The sequence below is a fragment of the Lytechinus variegatus genome, chromosome 3, assembly GCF_018143015.1.
Source record: "Lytechinus variegatus isolate NC3 chromosome 3, Lvar_3.0, whole genome shotgun sequence".
In the NCBI taxonomy this organism is placed as follows: domain Eukaryota; kingdom Metazoa; phylum Echinodermata; class Echinoidea; order Temnopleuroida; family Toxopneustidae; genus Lytechinus; species Lytechinus variegatus.
This window is the reverse complement of record NC_054742.1, coordinates 6,498,249-6,519,534: the sequence shown is the minus strand read 5'-3', so window position 1 is coordinate 6,519,534 and position 21,286 is coordinate 6,498,249. Positions and strand designations below refer to the sequence as shown.

Below are 21,286 nucleotides of genomic sequence, written 5' to 3'. Positions count from 1 at the left end.
CTGTAAAAAAAACAAAAAAAAAAAACGTGATTTTACAGAAAATAAACAGAAGATTATGCAGAAAGCAATAACAGAATCATTCTGTAAATTCATTAAACAGGAACTTTTCTGCATTTCAACAGAACAGACTCTGCTGCAGGAACTTCTTTTATTTTAAGGATAAATTTTCTAACAGTGTAGCAGCTCCTTTCATTCCCTGAAAGCTGCCCAGCAAATGGGATTCGATCGAAGAGATTCACCATTAGGGGTACGAGAGAGTTCTGGCTTACTCAAACGCGATACTCCGACTAGTGGGAACATGCCTTTTAAATACTGCCCTCATCTTCGGGCCGAAAATAGTATACCAGTAGCGTAAACGTAGCTAGCATCGAATATGAGCGAGAGAGAAGTCAATCTTCCGCCTGAACTCGTCCGTCTGCGATCAAGATGGACGTTCCGTATATAGATCCTGCTTTCGGGACGTCCGCTCCCAGATAAGCAACACTCTCGGCTTATACCCATCAGTAAAGAAGTCTCGAACTTTATCGGTTTGCCGCTCAAGACTTTGAGGATTTTTTGTGCATCCCTTCGGCCCCGGACGTTGCTTTCCGTGTCGGGGATGCGGGAGCGAGGAAAACTAGATCGGGCCGTAACCCTCGCCGCGGCACTGGTTACCACTCAGCCGACTATCAGCTTACAGTTGCAGCGCTGGACGTGGCCGCCCGGAGCGGTATGGTTTTCGCGATGTACTAGGGGTATCTGATATCCGCTCGTAGTGAAGCTGAGCGGCTTGGACTGAGTCTCTACCAATGACAAGAACTTATTGCTAGAGTCACAAAATCGCTGATCTCCAGTATGAGCAAGCAGCAATCAACACTGCTATGCACAAGGGCAAGGAGGGCTAAAGACTAGATGCTCTCAAGATGATTGAGAAAGGGGCAGCTACTGAGCTGGACATCTCATTCTCAATAAGCTTCCTTGCGAAGGTAAGGACTTGTTTATGGACACTTTCAAGAAGTATTGCACAAGTCTTTTTCAGCCAACACCACAGCTGACAAGACATTTTATTAGCTCTCCTCGAGTAGACCTAGTCCGCCAGGCCCTAGACTAGTCCAGGGCCAGGCCCAGACCAGAGACCTCCATACGCTAGCTCTAGCTCCATACCCTAGACCTATAATGAACTTAAAGGGTCATCCCCCTCTTCCCTCGCTCTGGTAGCGACGCCAGGAATGAAAGGGGCCGCTGGGAAAGTCATAGGAATCCTCATGGTGGGGGACGGGGCCGCCAGGCGTTCTTTCAATGCACCAAATTCAGGGCCCCCACTCATAACCGGGACTTATGACAATCTAACACTAACCCTTCCCCACAAGCAGTAGGGAGAAGACTATTTCTTTGCCTTTACTTTTCATTATTTGAAATCTGTTCCAAGTCCACAGCAATATGTAATATTGAGGTGTTCATGTGCCAAAAAAAAACAAACAAAAAAAAACTACCCTTTCATATCAGAAGAACATAGAAAGGAGGAAATAGTGGTGATGGATGAGGTTGTCAAAATCATACCAGGCAAATCATACAGGCATAATGGTAAAACTTGCCAAACTTGGGTTACTTACAAAGTTGCGTTCACTTGTATAAAATGTAGACCTAGTAATATTCTTGATAATTTTGTGGCATCTGAGGTATATATCTACACTATTTTTGGCTTATAAAGCAATGACAGAAGTAACTTGTAGATGTGGTTTATGGAGTGGTCTTTGGATGCTCAGACAGTCTTGAGATCTCAAACCAAGGCCTGAGGGTGGTGAACCCTTAAGAATTGCTGCTATTGTCCATCAGTTTCTACCACACTTGCCACAATGATATCAGCTTCTCCTTGGAAATATTTATGACATAAATCTACTGTGTGTTCCAATGATAAAGATTCCCATACAATCCCAGAGTTCTCAATCAGGGATTGTGATTAAGATAATATTTTAATGTTCGTAATAGAAATCTGAGTTTAGAAATATTCCACAATTCTTTTTACCCAATTTATTGTGAGCCTGGCAGCCACTGTGCAGCTCCAGACCGATGAGGCTCTATACTCTAAATGTTGAACGCCGAACAGGGTGGTAGCAAATACCCCCCCACACCTGTTTGTGAGAAGTACATTCTACCAACTGATCCAACTAACTGGTTCTGAAAGTGTACAAGGGGTGGTCAATTTTTTGCCTACATCAAATTGAAGGCCAATATGGTATCTCATATATTTTGCCTGCAACTTTCATCAGGAATTGGTTAATGATAATAAATCAGTTCTTGTTTAGCACATATCACATTATGTCCAAAGACCTGGATATTATTACCCTGGGGTTTCGAGGAATAAAGTCCTGCCAGGTACCCATTCATCTCTCTTGGATTGAGTGCTGCGCAATGTGGATAAAAAAAAAAAACCTCAGTTACTAAGTTGGAAGACTAATCCACAGGGCCACAACGCTCCACATCATCTGTACGATATTCATTATTATGCAAATGTCATTGGTTTGATCATGAAGCCCTCGTATGATATCAAATAGTCCCTATGGACCTTGCAGCAATCCAACAACTATCAAAAGGGTTGAGCAAGTGCTGTGTAAAGAGGTCTCCATCCAAAATAACTATTTGAAAAGGATAGAAAATAAGAAAAGACAATTCTAGATTTGTTAGGGATTCCACCAGAAAGGTTATATCTTATGATATGACAGGTTTGTTCTCAAACCAGGGCCCTGTCTTACAAAGAGTTACGATTGATCCAATCAATCGTCCAATTCATCGTAACTATATTGAAATCCATCAGTGTCGTAAAATTTTTTCTACAGGAAATTTGCATAATGTCATTTGTAAACAAGAGAAACTCATTGAAATTTTAAGAAAACAATGAATGCATGAATATACATCATAATTAGAACACTCATGATTCTAGACTCCAGAGATACTTTAGATGGTGTGGCAGTTTACAAATTGATCCAATTTCTGCCTCTTTAAGTCAGATAGCAGATTTATTTCCTTTATTATTTGATGAAGGTTTATCAGTCTCTTTTATAAGGGGTTACTGGTCAACCATAGCAGCCATTCATTCAGGCTTCTATAATAGGGAAACTACCTCAATTCAGCTGTCCTTACCAGACTAACAAGATCCTTCTTCTTAACAGATTCCTCCCAGCCGAAGACTCTTCCCCAATTGGAACCTGCCAAGAGTCCTTCGGTGCCCTAGCCAAATTCCCCTTTAAACCCATAATTGCTCCCTTCTTGATCTTTCCATTAAGACAGCCTTCTTGTTGACTATAGCTTCAAGTCTAAGACGTAGTTTGCTTCATACACCACGGTGAGACCGGGTCATATTCGTTGGGAGAAGGACAGAGTCCGCTTGATCCCTAGACCTGATTTCCTAGCTAAGAAATAGAAACCCCTAAATCCTGTGATGTTCTTCCAACCATTAGGGGGATATCATGGCTGAATGGATAACGCACTTGACTAGCGTCCTTGGAGTCCCAGGTTCAAGTCCTAGGGTGAACAATGTGATTTTACAGTCTCTCGTCAGTTTCCGAAGATAGGTTATGTTGTCCCGTACGTGCCTTAAAGTGGTACATTGATTAAAGTACATTCGCACTTCCCACCAACTGTTCATTAGTTCAATAGAACCTCACAGCCCTGTTAATCCAATTACAATTTCTCGAAGGTTAGTGCAGGGGATCAGGTCAGATGGAGAAAATACCATTTTATCAGGATCCTTTAGAGCCCACGATTCACGAGGCATAGCAGCATCTTGGGCACTTTTCAGGGTACCTCTTTGGAGGAGATCCTCCAGGCATCCGATTGGACCTATTCTATATCTTGTATCTTATTACTTATTTGATGTTATAGCCAAGACACAGGTTTTGCCTTGGCAGTTCTTGTCTTGTCCTAATTTTTCCTAGGCTATTTCCAGTTGATATATTTCATTAACGCGGTTGATGATTCTTATCCCTTTATTACAAGAGTAGCTTCTCCAGTTGGGAGACTACTCCATTTTATAGTAAATCAGTTTCTTTATCATTGTTTTGCCTACTTGTCTGGAAAGGGTCTCGTTTCTGCCCCTCCTCCAGTTTTTCCGTGCTATTCTAGCAATTTGATGAGATGGTATAGGTAAGTATAGCGCAGTGTAGTAAATCAGAATGCTCAGTAGTGAGCATATTATTTACTAACAAGCTATACTTACCTATAGCTCCCCTCCCGTCCTCCCCAGCAGACCTCGCCCCTCCTTGGCAACGAAAGAGGAGGCTTATATGTGGCGAGGGGGTTTTATGGGTCTCGTCCCGTGACGGGTTTCCCAGGCTATCTGATTGCAGTTAGCCTCTTTCGGGGAGTTTTTACCGGTGGCTATTCGAGTCAGGGTAACGAATAGCAATTTGATGAGATGGTATAGGTAAGTATAGCTTGTTAGTAAATAATATGCTCACTACTGAGCATTCTGTTCAGTGATACTTGGTTACTCTTATTTCCACGTTTTATGAACTAGACCAATACACTTTACAGAGATAGGATGGTAATTCCACAAATACAACCAATGTGGCCAAAGTTCAATGACCTCAAATGATCTTTGACCTTGATCATGTGACCTGAAACTTGCACAGGATATTCAGTGATACTTGATTACTCTTGTGTCCAAGTTTCAAAAGTCAGATCAATAAACTGGCAAAGTTATGATGGTAATTCAACAGATATCGCCATCATTGCCAAAGTTCATTGACCTTTGACCTTGGTCATGTGACCTAAAATGCGCACAGGATGTTCAGTGATACTTGATTACTCTTATGTCCAAGTTTTATGAACTAGACCAACATACTTTTAAAGTTATGATGGTAATTCAACAAATACCCCCAATTCGGCCAAAGTTCATTGACCCTAAATGACCTTTGACCTTGATCATGTGACCTGAAACTTGCACAGGATGTTCAGTGATACTTTATTACTATTATGTCCAAGTTTCATGAATCAGATCCAAAAACTTTTAAAGTTTTGATTGTAATTCAACAGATACCCCAAATCGGCCAAAGTTCATTGACCCTACATGACCTTTGACCTTGGTCATGTGATGTGAAACTCATGCAGGATGTTTGGTGATACTTGATTAACCTTATGTCCAAGTTTAATGAACTAGGTCCATATATTTTCTAAGTTATGATGACATTTCAAAAACTTAACCTCAGGTTAAGATTTTGATGTTGATTCCCCCAACATGGTCTAAATTCATTGACCCTAAATGACGTTTGACCTTGGTCTTGTGACATGAAACTCCAATAGGATGTTCAGTAATACTTGACTAACCTTATGGCCAAGTTTTATGAACTAGGTCCATATACTTTCTAAGTTATAATGTCAACTTAACCTTAGGTTAAGATTTGATGTTGACGCCGCCGCCGTCGGAAAAGCGGCGCCTATAGTCTCACTCTGCTATGCAGGTGAGACAAAAACTAACCTCCAAATACACATTAATGATTTAATTTCAATTTCACTTGTACAAAAAAAAAAACAATTCATTCATTTGAATAAACCTACATGTAAGTTGTACATAAATAAGGTACAAAATAAAGCACACTTAAAAAGCTTTAAAAAACTCAAATATCAAAAAGGGAATAGGTATTTACAGCAGTTATTTGTTTTTCCACTTTGCGAGGCTAAAAAATGAAATTAATATGTTAAACATAGTTAAAAGAAACCTGCATTATTTTATCTTGATACCCTCAAATCATTTCATGTCTATTGATATACCTCTAGTTTCTTTTACAACTTCTTGTTTAGGTTCAGATACAGTCATAAATAACATATTAATCAGGATGTTTCTGTACATGAAATGTCTGTATATGACAGCAGTGTTTATAAAGCAAAGGGCATATAATTTTATGTTGCATTTCATAGAATAGGCACAATGCCAAACACATGGACTTTAAACCAACAATCATATTGTCCTCTGTTCTTTCTGAGTGTATGTGTTGCTTGTTGTCATTGTCAGTCAGAAGATTTTAAAGTACTGACTGCCTAATGTAATGTTAATAATAATATCAATATAAAGAAATATTACTTTATCAAAGCTTAAATGTCAAAATTATTTCTTAAGTATTTCTCAAAGTATAGTTAACTGACTTTTTAATGAAAATTTTGATCAAAAGAAAAATGTATATAACAAGTGGACGCCTCCGGCAGTTTCGCCTACATGACGCAAATCAAAATAGCAGCAGTGCTGCCTTTGAAAACAGCTAATGAATAATTATTCACACAAGAAAACACTGATATGATAATACAATATTCTGTCCCATTGACCAAAAATGGCCTGTGACCATGATCATGTGACCTAAGACATGTGCAAAACAATCATTCATACTTGATTACCCTTAAATGTATGTCGATGTTTCATGAGCAAGATCCATAAACTTTCTGAGATATGATGCCAATTCAACACATGCTCCAAACATGGCCAGAGTTCATTGACATAAATGGCTTTTGATCTTGGCCATGTTCCTGAAACATGCACAGGGTATTCAGGGATACATTGCTGCTCTTATGTCCAAGTTTCATGAACTAGATCCCTAAGCTTTTAAAGTTATGATGACAGTTCCACAAATACATGTACCCACAACATTAAAAAAAGGTTTGTTGACCCTATTGACCTTGGTCATGTGACCTGCCACTCACACAAGATGTTCAAGGATACTTGATTGGTCATATGTCCAAGTTTCATGAACTAGATCGATAACACTTTTAAGTTATGACAATTCCTCAACTACCCCCAACATGGTCAAGTTTGTTGACCATAGGCAAGTGACCTTGGTCATGTGACCTGAAACTCGTGTATGATATTCACTGATGCATGGTTGCTCTAATGTCCAAGTTTCATGAACTAGATCAATAAACTTTTAAAGTTATGGCAATTTCTCAAATAACACCAACAGGGACAAAGTTCTTTAACCCTAAGTGACCTCTCACATTAATCACATGACTCGAAACTCAGGCAGACTGTTCAGTAATATATGTCCAAGTGTCATGAACTCGATCCATATACTCTCAAGGTTATGATGACATTTCAAAAACTTAACCTCCAAATTCGCACTTAACCTGTATTTCGGTGTCATCTACCTGAACACCCCATTTTTTAAATTTTTAAAACTGTTGAATATTTGATACTTAAGTCATTTGATACTTAAGTCATCATGCAGAAACCAACTTGCATATTCAATGAACTGTGACCTTTGACCAGCGGACTACGAATTTGAACATAACCTGTATTTTGGTGCAATCTACCTACACACCCACATTTTTGTAAATCTGTTGAATATTTCATAAGTTATAGGAAACCAATGAGCTGTGACCTTTGGACTTCGAATTCAAACTCAGCATGAATTTTTGGTGTCATCTACCACACCCAAATTTTTTAAAATCCATTAACTATTTGTTGAGTTATTACACGGAAACCAACTTGCATACTATATTTAATGAGCTGTGACCTTTGACCTGCAGACTCCAAATTCGAAATTAGCCTGTATTTTGGTGTCATCTACCAACACCAAAAATTTCTAAAAATCCTTTAAATATTTTTTTTTCGAATTATTGTGTGGAAACCAAGTGCGGGGGACGGATGGATAGAAGGATGGACGGAAGGAAGGACGAACAGGGGCAATGCTTAATGCCCCCTCTGGACTTCGTTTATAGGGGGATAAAAATCAAAATTGGTCAAAAAATAAAGAAGAATCATTTTGAAAAATTTGAAAAATATGCATAAATTAATTTTGCATAAACTAGCATAAAAATTTTTCTAATCAAAATTCTGTGTAGAAGTTTTGAATCCCCTGCCTACATGTAGTGCTATCATATAAAGGAAACAGAATTGAAATGAAAAAGAAAAAGCATTTTGAAATTGTGGACGGATGACGGACGCCACACTCTGCTATGCAGGCGAGACACAAATTGGTATTGCAATTTTTTCCTCATGTATTTTGTGTTTTTAAATTTCTTATGCATGTTATTTGACTTTTTCGGTTTTCAGGCCAGAAAAAAACCCCCAACATTTTTATACAAATTTCACTTTCATCACTTCTTTCACTAAAAATAAACATAACTGTCTTATATTATCATTACTAATATTGTCATCTCTTTGTCATTTTCTTCTTTTTGATTTTTTGAAATTTTACATGAATTCCCTTCTATTTGCTTCCTCAAAGGCAAAAGAACTAGAGTAAGAGAATACAGGTACCAGGGTAATTTCAAATAAATCATATTTTTTAAAGCAAAATGTACATATACTGAATCTGCAAAAAGCAAACATTGAATGATATGATTATGACATTGCAATGGTGCAAGAACCGTGCAATCATAGGATAGCTATAAATTGAGAAACACTTCATAATTCATTGAACCACATTGTAAACCAGATATCATTTCCCATATATCTCATGGTAGACTACTTCACTGGATGGATTACTCATCAGTAGTCAGTTCCAAAAATAGAAAGAGACAAAATACTTTATGCCACCTGATATTCTAGAGATACAGACATCGTTCTCACTACCTTCCTAAAATTAATACTGGAAACTAGTTTAGTTTAACGTGTAATGAGAACGCGATCTTCCAAACCGGTTCATAAAATCACCTCGCGATGTAGTTTTCAAGATAGCTTTGCCTCCTTTAACTGGTTTTAGCGTGAGGACTAAACTGTTATTCAGGAAGCGATCTTTGCACATTTTGAGCGCACTTCACATGACAGGTGTAGAATGCCTATGCTGTGGTGTTGAATATTGCCAAAAACATTGCACCCAATTGAGAGCATTTTCATAGCAACAAGATCGCTTTATGTGAAGTGATTTTGAAAACCACTTTGGTGTGATAAAATGGGAAGGCTAGCAAAGCGATCTTCTAAACTGGTTTCCTGAACCGGTTTCCACTAAACTAGTTTTAGAAAGCATAATGAGAATGGTGTCATATTCACCCTTTGCTGACTGGAATGGCAAAAACATTGCTCACAGGAAATGAATCCTAAATACAGATAATCATAACATTTAACGAAAACACCCTTCTCCCTTTCAAGATAGGAATATTGAGCATTTTAAATGTCTCCAGGGGGTTTTAACTAAAATAGTCTTTGGGTATAATGAATAAAATATGTGACATGTTGATTCAAACTGAATATGACTAAATGGTCATATTAGAAAGAAAACAAGGCAAATATATGAATCAGTGGATGAAATTATTGAACATCTAGCATAAAACTATTATAAAAGCAATAGACCTGAACAAAGATTTACCTTGTGTAGTGGAACTCCATGGCCAAGTCATTCCAATGTTTATCATCTGGAGGTACAACAGATTTGACAGCACAGTGGGTCACACCACCCCAAGAACGACACGAGTATACCACCCCATATTGACCACGCCCAATCTCTCGCTCAAGTTTTGGCATTCCTGACAAAAACAAAGTAATCATGGATATCATCTGTCAGGAAATAAATTTTTAATATAAGTGTATGATTATTTGTACCATGTAACTGATAACAATACTATTTATGTATTCTGTTATTCCTGTTATCAAAGCTGAATGTAGCACTCAGCAAACAATGGTTTCATGGGAAATTCTTTAAAATCAAGTGAATTGTCTGTGTACAATTGTAGATCAGGTACATTTACATCATATCAACTTTGTGAAATCATGACATCGTAGTTGGCCAACACAGATAATCACATATGGGAAATTGTCATGCTCATTTTTCCTCATATTTCTCAACTATTAGAACTTTTTCCATAATTATTTGGCTCATATTCCTCATTCACAAATAAAACACTGAAGTGATTGTTGGATTCTGTTTGAAATCATTTGGATGTCTATCATTATCTGGTATTCATTTTCATCATGCTACATTGAAGGAATAACACCTTACCATAGAGCACCATATCCCTGAGGGAAGTACTCTCTAGAGCAAGACGGGCTAACCGAGGAGCATAGACCTTCCTTACTTTCATTCTCTGTTCTTCAGTTTTCTCTAACCTACCAGAATGTTTTTGTTCAAGTTGACGAAGAGATGTTGAGAAAGACTCATGAGAGTTGTTGAGTCGAGCTCGAAACTGCATATGAACAGATAATAAAATGAGTTATTAATATGAAAGAATAGCTATGCATTAAATATTTATTGAATATCTTGAGTACAGCATGGCAACATTTGTAAATATTATTGCTCAGTAGTCACAAAAATGAATTCTTGTTTTATGTATTTTGTGGTAAAAATATGAATATCACAGTTTTATTCTAAAACTTTAAATCATGACATGTTATTGTAGTCTCAGTATCAAAGGGTTTAAATCTGATTTTATTTCTTATTTGGCTATATTTTTCATGAATTCTGCAATCTAATTGGTTGATTTGTTAGTGAGACAAACCCATATAAATAACCCATTTTACTTGGGCACAATGATCAAAAAGGTAATATGAGCCTGTATTACCTGTTGGGAGTCTGGTTTTCTTGTTTTAAATTTTACATTGTAAACGCTCATGCCCAGTGCTGATTTCAAACATGTAATATGAGCCTGTATTACGTGCCTATCCAAGCATCCCGCTGCACACTTCTATTTGCGCATCAATTTCAATGACAAAATGTGCATTCTTTTTAATAGTGTGATCATTGTGATGTCATGAATGACTTTCTTTCCAAAATAACTCTAAAAATGCAGGGTTTCGCATAATTTTTAAAGTTCTATTCATTTTCCCTATTCTGCAATAACATAAGGATACATTATAAAGAGATAAAACTGCTACACCCTGCTTGTTTTTATGAAATATCTACATGAACAAGCAGGGTATAACTAATACTATTACATCAGATTTTGGTTTGATGAATATGAAGAAGTGTAATCCCTACCAATACCAAGGGACCAAATCAACATCACATGTTAAACTACTAGTTTAATAACTTATTTTCATTTTCTCAATGTTTTTGATACCTTGAACTTTGATCTTAAAAACACCATAAATTTAAGATAGGCTGAGAAATTTTTCAAATTTCTGCATGGCTTTGAATTTAGCCAATACATTGAAGATTGCACAGAGTTTCACATAGGCCCGTTTTGAAAGTCCATTTTTGATGCACGTGTACACGGCGTGTTTTTCGGTCGTGTACACAATGATGGAATTGAGTACATGTGCACTGGCTTGACCGTGCGTGTACACGTGTACCTGAAACGGGCCTATATAGTTTCACATATAAAGGCACATGTAAGATGTGTAATGTGCAATAGAGCCCCCATTGTTAATTAATTAATTCAATCATTGAATTTGGACAGTTTTTCAGACTGATTCATTTAAGAATGAGAGGTTTGGACCAAATTTTGTGCTTTATATGATCAGATGATGTCCTTAAAATAAACCACTTAGTACACTTTATTGCACTTTCCCTTTCAAAACTTGAGCATTGACAGGAAGTTATGTTGTGATTGCCTCATATTATTTTCTAAATCAAAAGAGTAGCAGCTTTATTCATCACATTTCAATTTCATAATTTAATATTCATAAACTAGATAAATGATTAATTTTGTGGGCAAAATGATGCCTACTCTATAAAAAGTATTAAGTACTTTAAAACAGTAATTGTTGTTAAACATGGTCTCTGTATTAAGTGTAGCAGGTTAAAATAACTTGCTACTAACTAATTTTGAAGATATCTAGTAAGTACGGTAGTAAACAGGCCTTTAGTAGAATGCCTTTTTTGTTCTACATTTCAGCAATTGCTTTGGATTATCAAAACTCAATACTACTTCAAAGTGTATTATTTAAAAAGGAACATATTTACTATGATAACAAAATTATTAAAGAATGACTGAATAACATTTGCCCTAAAGGCATAGAGGTTCAAACAAATATGGGTTGGAGAAATGTGATACATCACTTCCTTGGAAGTGGGAGTACCGGTAAAAATAATGTAGCAGTTGCCTGTGAAACTACTGGGCCAAACTCAAGATAAATTTGTTGTCAGTCTTAAAACCACTGTTGGAAGTCTGGAGTTTTTAGGGCAGCAAGGTAGTGATGCATAGCACACCAGCTCAATGCAGATCTTTTGCATCCATCCGCTTGGTACAAGAATAAACCTTTTCTTATAATTTACCTGAGAGCAGATGCTTTTAGCAAGCTTGGATTCATCAAGATTGTTAATCATAGTCTGTGCAACCTTCCTCTTCCATTCTGTATCAACCCTTGTAGGTGTCTTGAAAGGTTTGATAGACTGAAAGAACTAGAAAGCAGAGGGTAGAAAAGATACATCAATGCAATAGTTTCTCATATTTCTTATACATGTAGTGTACGTGAAAGTATATGAAATAAGAAATCATATATCCCTAGGTAGTCCATATGTTGGATCAATAATAATAACACTAGAAATGTGATGTGTCCAACGGACACAGATGCCCCCGTTTAACGTGATTAGAAATTCATTCAATATGACTGAACTTAATATAGTGCAGAAACCAATATAATAATAATTCCGCATTTATAATACATCGGAACGACGTCTCTAAAAAGTGCTTTGCAGACATATTACCCCGGTCATCGGATCCTTGCATGCCCGCATGCAATGTATGCACTTCTCCACTCCCTGGGGAGCATTCCAACAGCAAGAGTTCCAAGACTCAAATGCTAGACATACTACATATAGGCTTTCACACCCTACCGGGTACCCATTTAACACCTGGGTCGAGAGTGGCAAAGTTTGGATTAACGCCTTGCCAAAGGACGCTAGGCCATGGTGGGATTCGAACACACAACCCTCTGATTACAAGGCGAGAGTCAGAACCGCTACACCATGGCGCTTCCATGTACAATGAACAAATTTAGACCTTTAAACCAACTCACATATATAATGAGCTTTAACCTTTATACCTTTGACCTGCAGACTCCGAATTCAAACTTAGCCTGTATTTTGATGTCATCTACATACACACCCAAAATTTTTAGAAATATCCATTCAATATTTTTTGAGTTATTGCACGGAAACCAACTTGCATGAGCTGAGACCTTTGACCTGCAGACTGTCATCTACCTACAGACCCAATTTTTATAAAAATCCATTTAATTTTTATTAGTTATTGTGCGGAAAAAAACTCTCATATTTAATGAGCTGAGACTTTTGATCTTTGAAGGGAGGAGACTGAATTCAAACATACATGTAGCCTGTATTATGCTGTCATCTACCTACACATAAAATTTTTCTTAAATCCATTAAACATTTTTCGAGTTATTGCACAGAAACCAAGTGGGGGGATGGATAGAAGGACAGGGCCAATGTTTAATGCCCCCTCAGGACTTCGTCTGCAGGGGCATAAAAAATAAGGTTGACATGTTCATGCTTTATTCCAATACATAAGTTAATTTGATGCACAATAGTCTTACAAATATATGTTGGAATAAAGCATGAACCTATCTATATACATATATATATATATATATATATATATATATGCATACATCCTACTAAGTCTATGAATGGGTTTATTCCGTTATAATACACATCATTAAGGCACATTTCGAATATTTTATTTAAAAGAAGACAAAAAAGTTCTCCTCAAATGCAGATGTAGGATGATATATATATATACATGTATATATGAAGAGCTCACTTGCAAAACGGGTTAGGTCCATTTTTCATCAAATTTGTTTTTTTTCTCAATGTATAGATTATGTCTTTATGAATATTCATTACATGTAGGTCAGCTGAGGATGTCATATCCCCACTCATTCTTTTGCAACTTATTATATGAAATTAGGATTATTCAAAAATATTCTACCAAGAACTGTTTATTGGATTGACAACTGATTAAATGCATTACTTATTTATTGCTGCAACTTATTTTATCATAATGGAGACACATCATGTACAAATGAATGATACAAGGGTGTCGCTAAGGCGAGCACATAATTAATACACTCGCCTACACTACAGAAATTTCCAAGCTTGCGGGAAGCGTGCGACTAGCTTGCGCAAGCTTGCGGCATGCTAGTAACTAGCATGCGGCTAGCTTAATAAGCGTGTGATATGCGTGCAGAGTAATAGTTAAGCGATCTTTTAGCGAGCAGGGACTGTTCGCTAGCAGGCACTCGCTTATTAAGCGAGCGCCCTGCTAGTCGCATGCTAGTTACTAGCAAGCGGCACGCTTAAATTTCTGCAGGGGCTGTAACACAGAAAATTGAGTTATTGGTCTGAAAGCAAGAAAAGTGGAAGGTGGCGACTTTACCTTTGGCCTTCTGACCTCAAAATCAATAGAATTGCTGGGATCTATACTAGTATCGTACACACCAAATTATATGAGCCTAGGTTAAATTAAACTAAAGTTATCACATTTACAAGGAATTCAGAAGGGTAAGACAAAAACATGTTGACCACTATGATCTTCAAACTCCATTTTCCGCATTACAGGCAGACGTATCATGTGCTCGCATTAGCGAAACTCTTGTTTGGTGTAAGGGAGACATGAAATAATAAATGTAATACATATTAAAGACGAGGAAAGTGGTGACATGACATCTTCAGCCCACCTAGTGAATATTCATGATGATATGCAATATATAAGTTAAAATGTTTTCATCAAATATTTAAATTTCATCAACTTCGTTATTTGTTATCAGATTTTGATGAAATTTTCTGCATTTTATTCGGTGAATTTTTCTACAGCATTTTTCTTGGTGAATTTAACTATATTCATTTAAATTTAATTACCTTCAGCCTGGAGTTCCCTTTTAAGCAAGCATGATTATATTTAGATTACATTTCATGATATATTTTCATTTTGTAAGAACGTACATGTACTTCAACTTTTATCCTGGCATCGGTATAAAATATTCCCTTACATATCATTTTCCTTTACAAGCTGAAAAATCTTTGCTTTAGTGTGATTTGTGAGTGTTGTTTTTTTAATGGAATTGTTGCTGATGTAGATCGTTTTTCATGCCATTCATTATAAAGCTATACTAATATCAGCTAATAAGCTATCCTAATATTAATAAGCTGTATAAACCACATAATCTAGTAAGAAAGCCTCTTGTTTAAATCGAGGATCATTTTGCATGATTTTTGTTTAAATAACAGATCTATGTTGATTGTGAATTGATGCTCTGTCATTTAATATATGCATTATTCTTCTTCACACAAAGTTTGAAAGGCCTGCTAGCAAAAGTAGAGACATGTAGGCAAGTTTACAACCAGTATAGTAATTAAAATGTACAGATCTATGCACGTTCTTCACAGCTTTGAGCACATGTAGTCATGTTTAGTTAGCAATACCCATTTTATTTATTTATTGTTTATAATATATGGTCTGGGGATATTATTGCTGATAGATCCTGTCTTAGCTACTCATGTATGAATTTATCCCATTTTACATGCCATGGAATTATCCTTTATAAAGATACATTATTGTTTACTCTAGATAAAGACAGATTGGATTCATCCAAATATGGATTTCCAAACAAAAGCAACATTGCAATGTTGATTTTCTGATCATGTCTTTGATAAAGATATCAAATGAATTGGGCATATAATGCAGATCCTTATCATTATATCAATACCAAAATTCTTTGTTCCATTCCATGTAGACTTTGTCATCATGAATAGATCATGCTGTTACACAGTCATTTAATTGCGACATTTGATAGATGAATTTACTGTTCAACCTTCAATTTGATTTAATGTACTGTATGATAATAATAACAATATAGGTATATTTACCCAGGGTAGCCACTTCAGTTTCGAAAACTGTTCTACCAGCGGGCCCTGCTATTATTATTACCCCGACTGTATCCTGATTCTATCTGTTTTACATGTGGAAGGTTTTATAATAAGCAAGACCTTGATTTAGTATATAACTATTGATTAGCTACTACATGTAGGGCACCTGACAACAGTTAATCTTAGAACCCTAAACGTCACTTTATTCATGGTTTGCTTTTAGTATTGATGCAATAAAGCGGGCCAACCAAGAATTCTGTGTTTATATTGTTTGCTTTATTCTTACGTGGTATATCATTTTATGTTCTTGTTTGAATGGGTCTGGTCCTTCCAATTGGTCTCAACATTTTACATTGCCACTTGCTTCAAACTCTTCATTATATAAAGTCATACCAGGGTAGCCACTCCAACTTTATGAGCTGCACTCCCTGCAAGCCTACATGATTCTTCACCCTTCTAACCTTCTTCATTTTAACATGCCAATCACCTGGCTAGAAGGCAGAATGTACCATTTGGAAAAAGTCAATGATAATATTGTTGACAACAAACTCCTATTCATATTAAGGAGGGCACAAGAGCCTGATCAGTTCATCATGGACGGACATTTAACGAATTCTGAAAGCTTAAAGGCTTGTAAAAATTAAGTAATGGAATTTGTCAATGTATATTAAGGTACATTGCAAAGAGTATAACTGAAGCTATTAAATGTTTATAACATTTTGTTGCCATGGTTACCTACTAAAGACAGAATCCATAAATATTCAATGTCATGGACGGACAGGATTGAAATGGGTTTCTACACTTCTCATTGATCTTTTGTTTTGTCTATCTAAAATAAAAAAATGCTGACAATTTATTTTCATTGCAGATGCTAATCTAATAGTTTGACTTCCCTGACATACACTGTATTATGTATTAAAGCAAGCTGTAACTTTGACTAGAAGGACAAAAATGTTTTGTCACTGATGGACATTTGGCGTCACGACAGACATTTTGTGTCACAGATGCGCATCATCCCAATTAAAATTGATATTTCATTCCGCACCCAGTACTCATATCACTAGTAAACTTATAAAAAAATAATGTTGTGTAATATCATAACCGCATGCATGCACTCCAATAGTCTTGAATGATATTGCATGGCCCTGTCATGTAAATTTTTGAGGAGACATTGAGGTCCTCTAATTGTTAGTGGTTAAGGTTTATCTTACACTGTTTAAAGTACTTTTCTTCATCTTTACAAAGCGCAATGTTTCACCTGCTTTCGTGTGTACCTCAAGAGTAGGATGTCAGTTTTACAATCTACATGTATTAATCGCCGCCTTCCCGCACAAAGGCCATAAGCCGTTAGCGCGCACTGTTAAATATACGCAGGAAGGCGGTGCGCAGTCCGCGCTAACGGCCTGTATGCGGGAAGGCAGCGGTTTGTAAAATATTATTATGCTTGTGCAACACTTCCATTTCATTCAAGTACTACTATGTATTTAAGCTTATTTTAAATAGTGTTTCTTTCTCTGTCCAAAAAGTGAGCACAACACTCAGATACGTTTGTTGAAATGAGAATATTCTTAATATGGATTGATGTACATAATTGAACAGGGAGGAAAGGAACATGACAAAGCAATGGAGAAAGGGAGAATAAAGGGGGAAAGAGAAAAAGTGTGATGTTGAGAAAGAGTTTTGATTAGTTAGAAGAAAATAGTACACCACTTCAGAAATAAAAGTATGAAAAAAAATTCATCTAAAATCACATCCATGCAAATTTACAACACAAAGGCCTATACGGGGTTTTAAAACACAAATTTTCTTTGTAAAAAAAAAACCCAGGTGTTTTAAAATGCATTTATAAAACACGTTTTAAAACACACCATTTAAAACGTGCCAACCCTGTATAAAAGAGGAAAGTATAGCAATTGTTTTGCACCTAGTTTGAAATTGTGATCGGTTATGCATGAAAGAATATAAAGTATGCAATGCAAAAATGCATTTTTTGTACACCTGTCTAGACGGTCAGTATCATGTTACCACACTCGGTGTTCATCTTTCCATCCATTAACTTTTTCTTGTAAACGCGATAAACTTAGGCCCCCATCTCACTAGGGTGGCGATCATGGCGACCATGGCGATCTGTCTAAATCCCGCAAAGCGTAGCAGAATCGTCCTCGGATTCTATTTTTAGCCGCGAGGCGATTGCACTGCAACTTCACTGCGACGGACCTGCGCTGAAGGCGATGGTAATACGCTGATAGTACGACGCTGCCACTCTCTTGCTACAATTTGAGGCAGATATGATGCACTGCTACTGCGATCAAAGCGACCTTACAACGAGGCTCATACGCTAATTAGGACCTCGGTACGGTGGTGCTACGAATGGAGCGATTGTGTTACGTTCATGATGGGCTCTTGAAACGATTTCGAGCAATTGGCATATTAATCGCGGCACATGAGACATTTTTCAGTCGATTGCCAACCTCCGACCAATATATGGATGTCCAGAATTTGGTTGGACTTATACATCTTAGCATTATACAACAACATCAGTTAGAAGTGGAATACAAGGACCTGATACGAGGACAGGAGAAGGAGGAGGTCAAAAGATACTGGGTCCGATCCTGGCTCTCACTTAAGTCATAATATACAATATCTATTAAATTTCATTCCGAAAGGATGTCGATGAGCCTAATATAGTTAATATGAGGGTTCATAAAAGAGCATAAAAATCTTTGATATTCTGTTTATATTTTTCCACAAAAGTTTGTCACTCAAAATTGTTAGGTAAATTCCTTTTAAATGTTCTTACAAGAAGTCTACTGATGTGAGTGCACTCATAAAGGAAGGGGGGCACAATGCAAGAATCCCCATGAAGTGTGCTTTCCTAATCAATACATCAGTGATCGAATCATTAAAAAAAAATTGATATTGTCTGTCACTGTAGTTAGAATTCATTCTATTTATAAAACATAGTCAATTCATATATTTTGCGGAGGTAACCTATTTCGTCATCAAGGCTCAGCAGTAAGATTTTCATCCTCCTCCTGTAACCCCTCTTCCTCCTCTTCCTCCTCCTCCTCCTCCACCACCACCCTAACCTCTTGTTCTTCTCTTGGACCGCCGGCATAACAGCTTGGGCAGCTTCCCCTTTTTGGTCCTTTTTCTGGGAGGTATGTTTGAAAACGTCGTGGTGTCGCCTCGTAATCTGTTGAAAATATGATAACCCGCCACCATCGGCACGGTGTTTTAAAGCGGTCGCTGATCAATCGCTGCTCAGTCATCAGCGGCGCAGCAAAAGCGCAACGTGAATGCCTGCAGCGGGCTGAGAATGTGTGCCACATGACACCCAAAGGGAAAGCGTCGCGGTGGAAACGGTGTGAAGCGTGTCGAGCGCAAGCACAAGCCTTGTAAACGGAAGCAGCGTAGCAGAATTGTCATTGGGAACGGGCCTGAAAACACGGGCGATCGGTGCCGTTTTTAATTCGCTTCTACTACGCTTTATGCGTTGGAGCTCCGTTACAGCTACGAATATGTCGTTTGTAATACGCTCTTGACTCGATTGTGATGCGCTTTAGCACCTGCGCGATCTCGCTACGTAAGTTTTGAACATTTTCAAAATTTTGTGGCGACCAGGAAGATGGTGGCGATCCTTGCCGCTTCAGAAAAGATCAAGGTACGACGGAGAAGATTGAAAAGATCAAGCCACGTTCAAGCTACGATATACGATGTACTTTGTCGATTTTTGACGATCGCAGCGGAATCGCCATCTAGTGAGATGGGGGTATTAAGTTTAACTTAACCTAGGCTCATATAATTTGGTGTGTATGATACTAGCATGGATCCCAGGAAGCCTATTGATGTTGAGGTCAGGAGGTCAAAGGTCACAGTGACATGCTTTCATCTTACCCTTCTGAAGTCCTTGTAAATGCAAGAACTTCAGTTTAACTAAATGTAGGCTCATATACTTTGGTATGTATGATACTAGAATAGATCCCAGGAAGCCTAATGATTTTGAGGTCAAAAGGTCAAAGGTCACAGTGACATGCTTTCATCTTACCCTTCTGAAGTCCTTGTAAACGCAATAACTTCAGTTTAAAGGTAAATGCTAGTTTTGGTAACGATATAAAAATGAGTTCGTACAGAATCCAATGAAATTACCACCAAAGTGTCTGTTTGTATAAATAAAATGCATGTGCCAAAGGATTCTGGAAGAAATTGTATAATTGCTGAGAAATCAGCAAATAAGCACAGGATTCGGGTAGAGCGTCGGGCCCGACGCCCTAAGTAATATTGTCCCACGTGCACTTATCTGTGTTGGGGATCTTCGGTATGAACATTTTTCAACGTAGATTTCAAGATTCACAAAGTTCAGTTAATGTAAGTGTACCAGATCTAGATCCTCGATGACATACTGACATTTAAGCCTTCCCTTTAAGACTTTCTCATGAAATCAGTGTTTACTGCAACTACTGGAATTTCTCTTTAACTATACGTAGGCTCATACAATTTGGTATGTATGACACTAGCATGAATCCTAGGGAGCCTACTGAATTTGAGGTCACAAGGTCAAAGTCACACTGACATGTTTTCATCTTATCCTTCTGAAATCCTTGTAAACGCGATAACTTTAGTCTAACCTAGGCTCATATAATTTGGTGTGTTTGATACTAGCATGGATCCCAAGAATTACATATGAGCCTAGAATAAGTTAAACTTAAGTTATCACATTTTATACAAAGACTGCGGAAGGGTAAGATGAAAACATGTGTGACCTTGACCTTTTGACCTCAAAATCATTAGGCTTCCTAGGTTCCATGCTAGTATCATACACACGAAGTAGTATCAGCCTAGAAGTAATCCCGTTTACAAGGAAAAGTTAACGGACGGACACCAAGCATGATACCATAATACATCCCGTCTAGGACAGGCGTATAAAAAGTTGGAACAATGAATATCTAATGCAAAATCAGTTGTCAATGATCAATCCACTGTTTTTTTAATTCTTGAATTACATAATTTGAAAAACTACAAAACAAATGAACAAGTGGAAGTGACATTACCAATTTGCTCATTGAATGTTCATTAGGCATGCATAAACTATTTCAACAAAATAATGCAAGTCTTTAAAATGTCATAATTTTGTTATTACTTATCCAATTTTGATCAAATTTTCAGTATTTTATAATTGTCCGATTTCCAATTCATCTGTTCAAATCGTAGTATTTTCAGCCTGGAGTAACCTTTTAAAGTTCCTTTGCATAAGACCTAGTACTAATGATAACTCTGCAATCCCAATTTAGCATGGTTCAATGGATATTCAAAATCAAGGTCTCCAGAGCAGTACACCATCAAAGGTGGAATTAACATCAATGTTTAATATCAATCAATGTGGACTTAGTTTAGGGGAAGGCGGGGTAAGTTGAGCATAGGGGCAAGTTGAGCCACCAGCCTCAGGCCAATAATGAATGAGTCAGACATTGTGGTGGTGTCATGTATTGATGACCCATAGCATAACCCTTAACCCCACCACATTGTTTCCAACTTTGAAACAAAAAGTAGTTTTTTAG

The 21,286-nt window shown here is 37.2% G+C and overlaps 1 protein-coding gene across 1 annotated transcript in view; it reads right to left on the bottom strand.

The window, feature by feature from the left end:
• Nucleotides 1–21,286, bottom strand: part of LOC121410085 (dual serine/threonine and tyrosine protein kinase) — a 62,632-nt gene that overhangs the window by 5,781 nt on the left and 35,565 nt on the right. The window contains exons 5-7 of the mRNA XM_041601949.1: nt 12,117–12,242; nt 9,903–10,086; nt 9,273–9,429 (exon numbers count right to left, since the gene is read on the bottom strand). Of these exons, the coding sequence (XP_041457883.1) occupies nt 9,273–9,429; nt 9,903–10,086; nt 12,117–12,242 (467 nt within the window). The remainder of the gene's footprint in view (nt 1–9,272; nt 9,430–9,902; nt 10,087–12,116; nt 12,243–21,286) is intronic.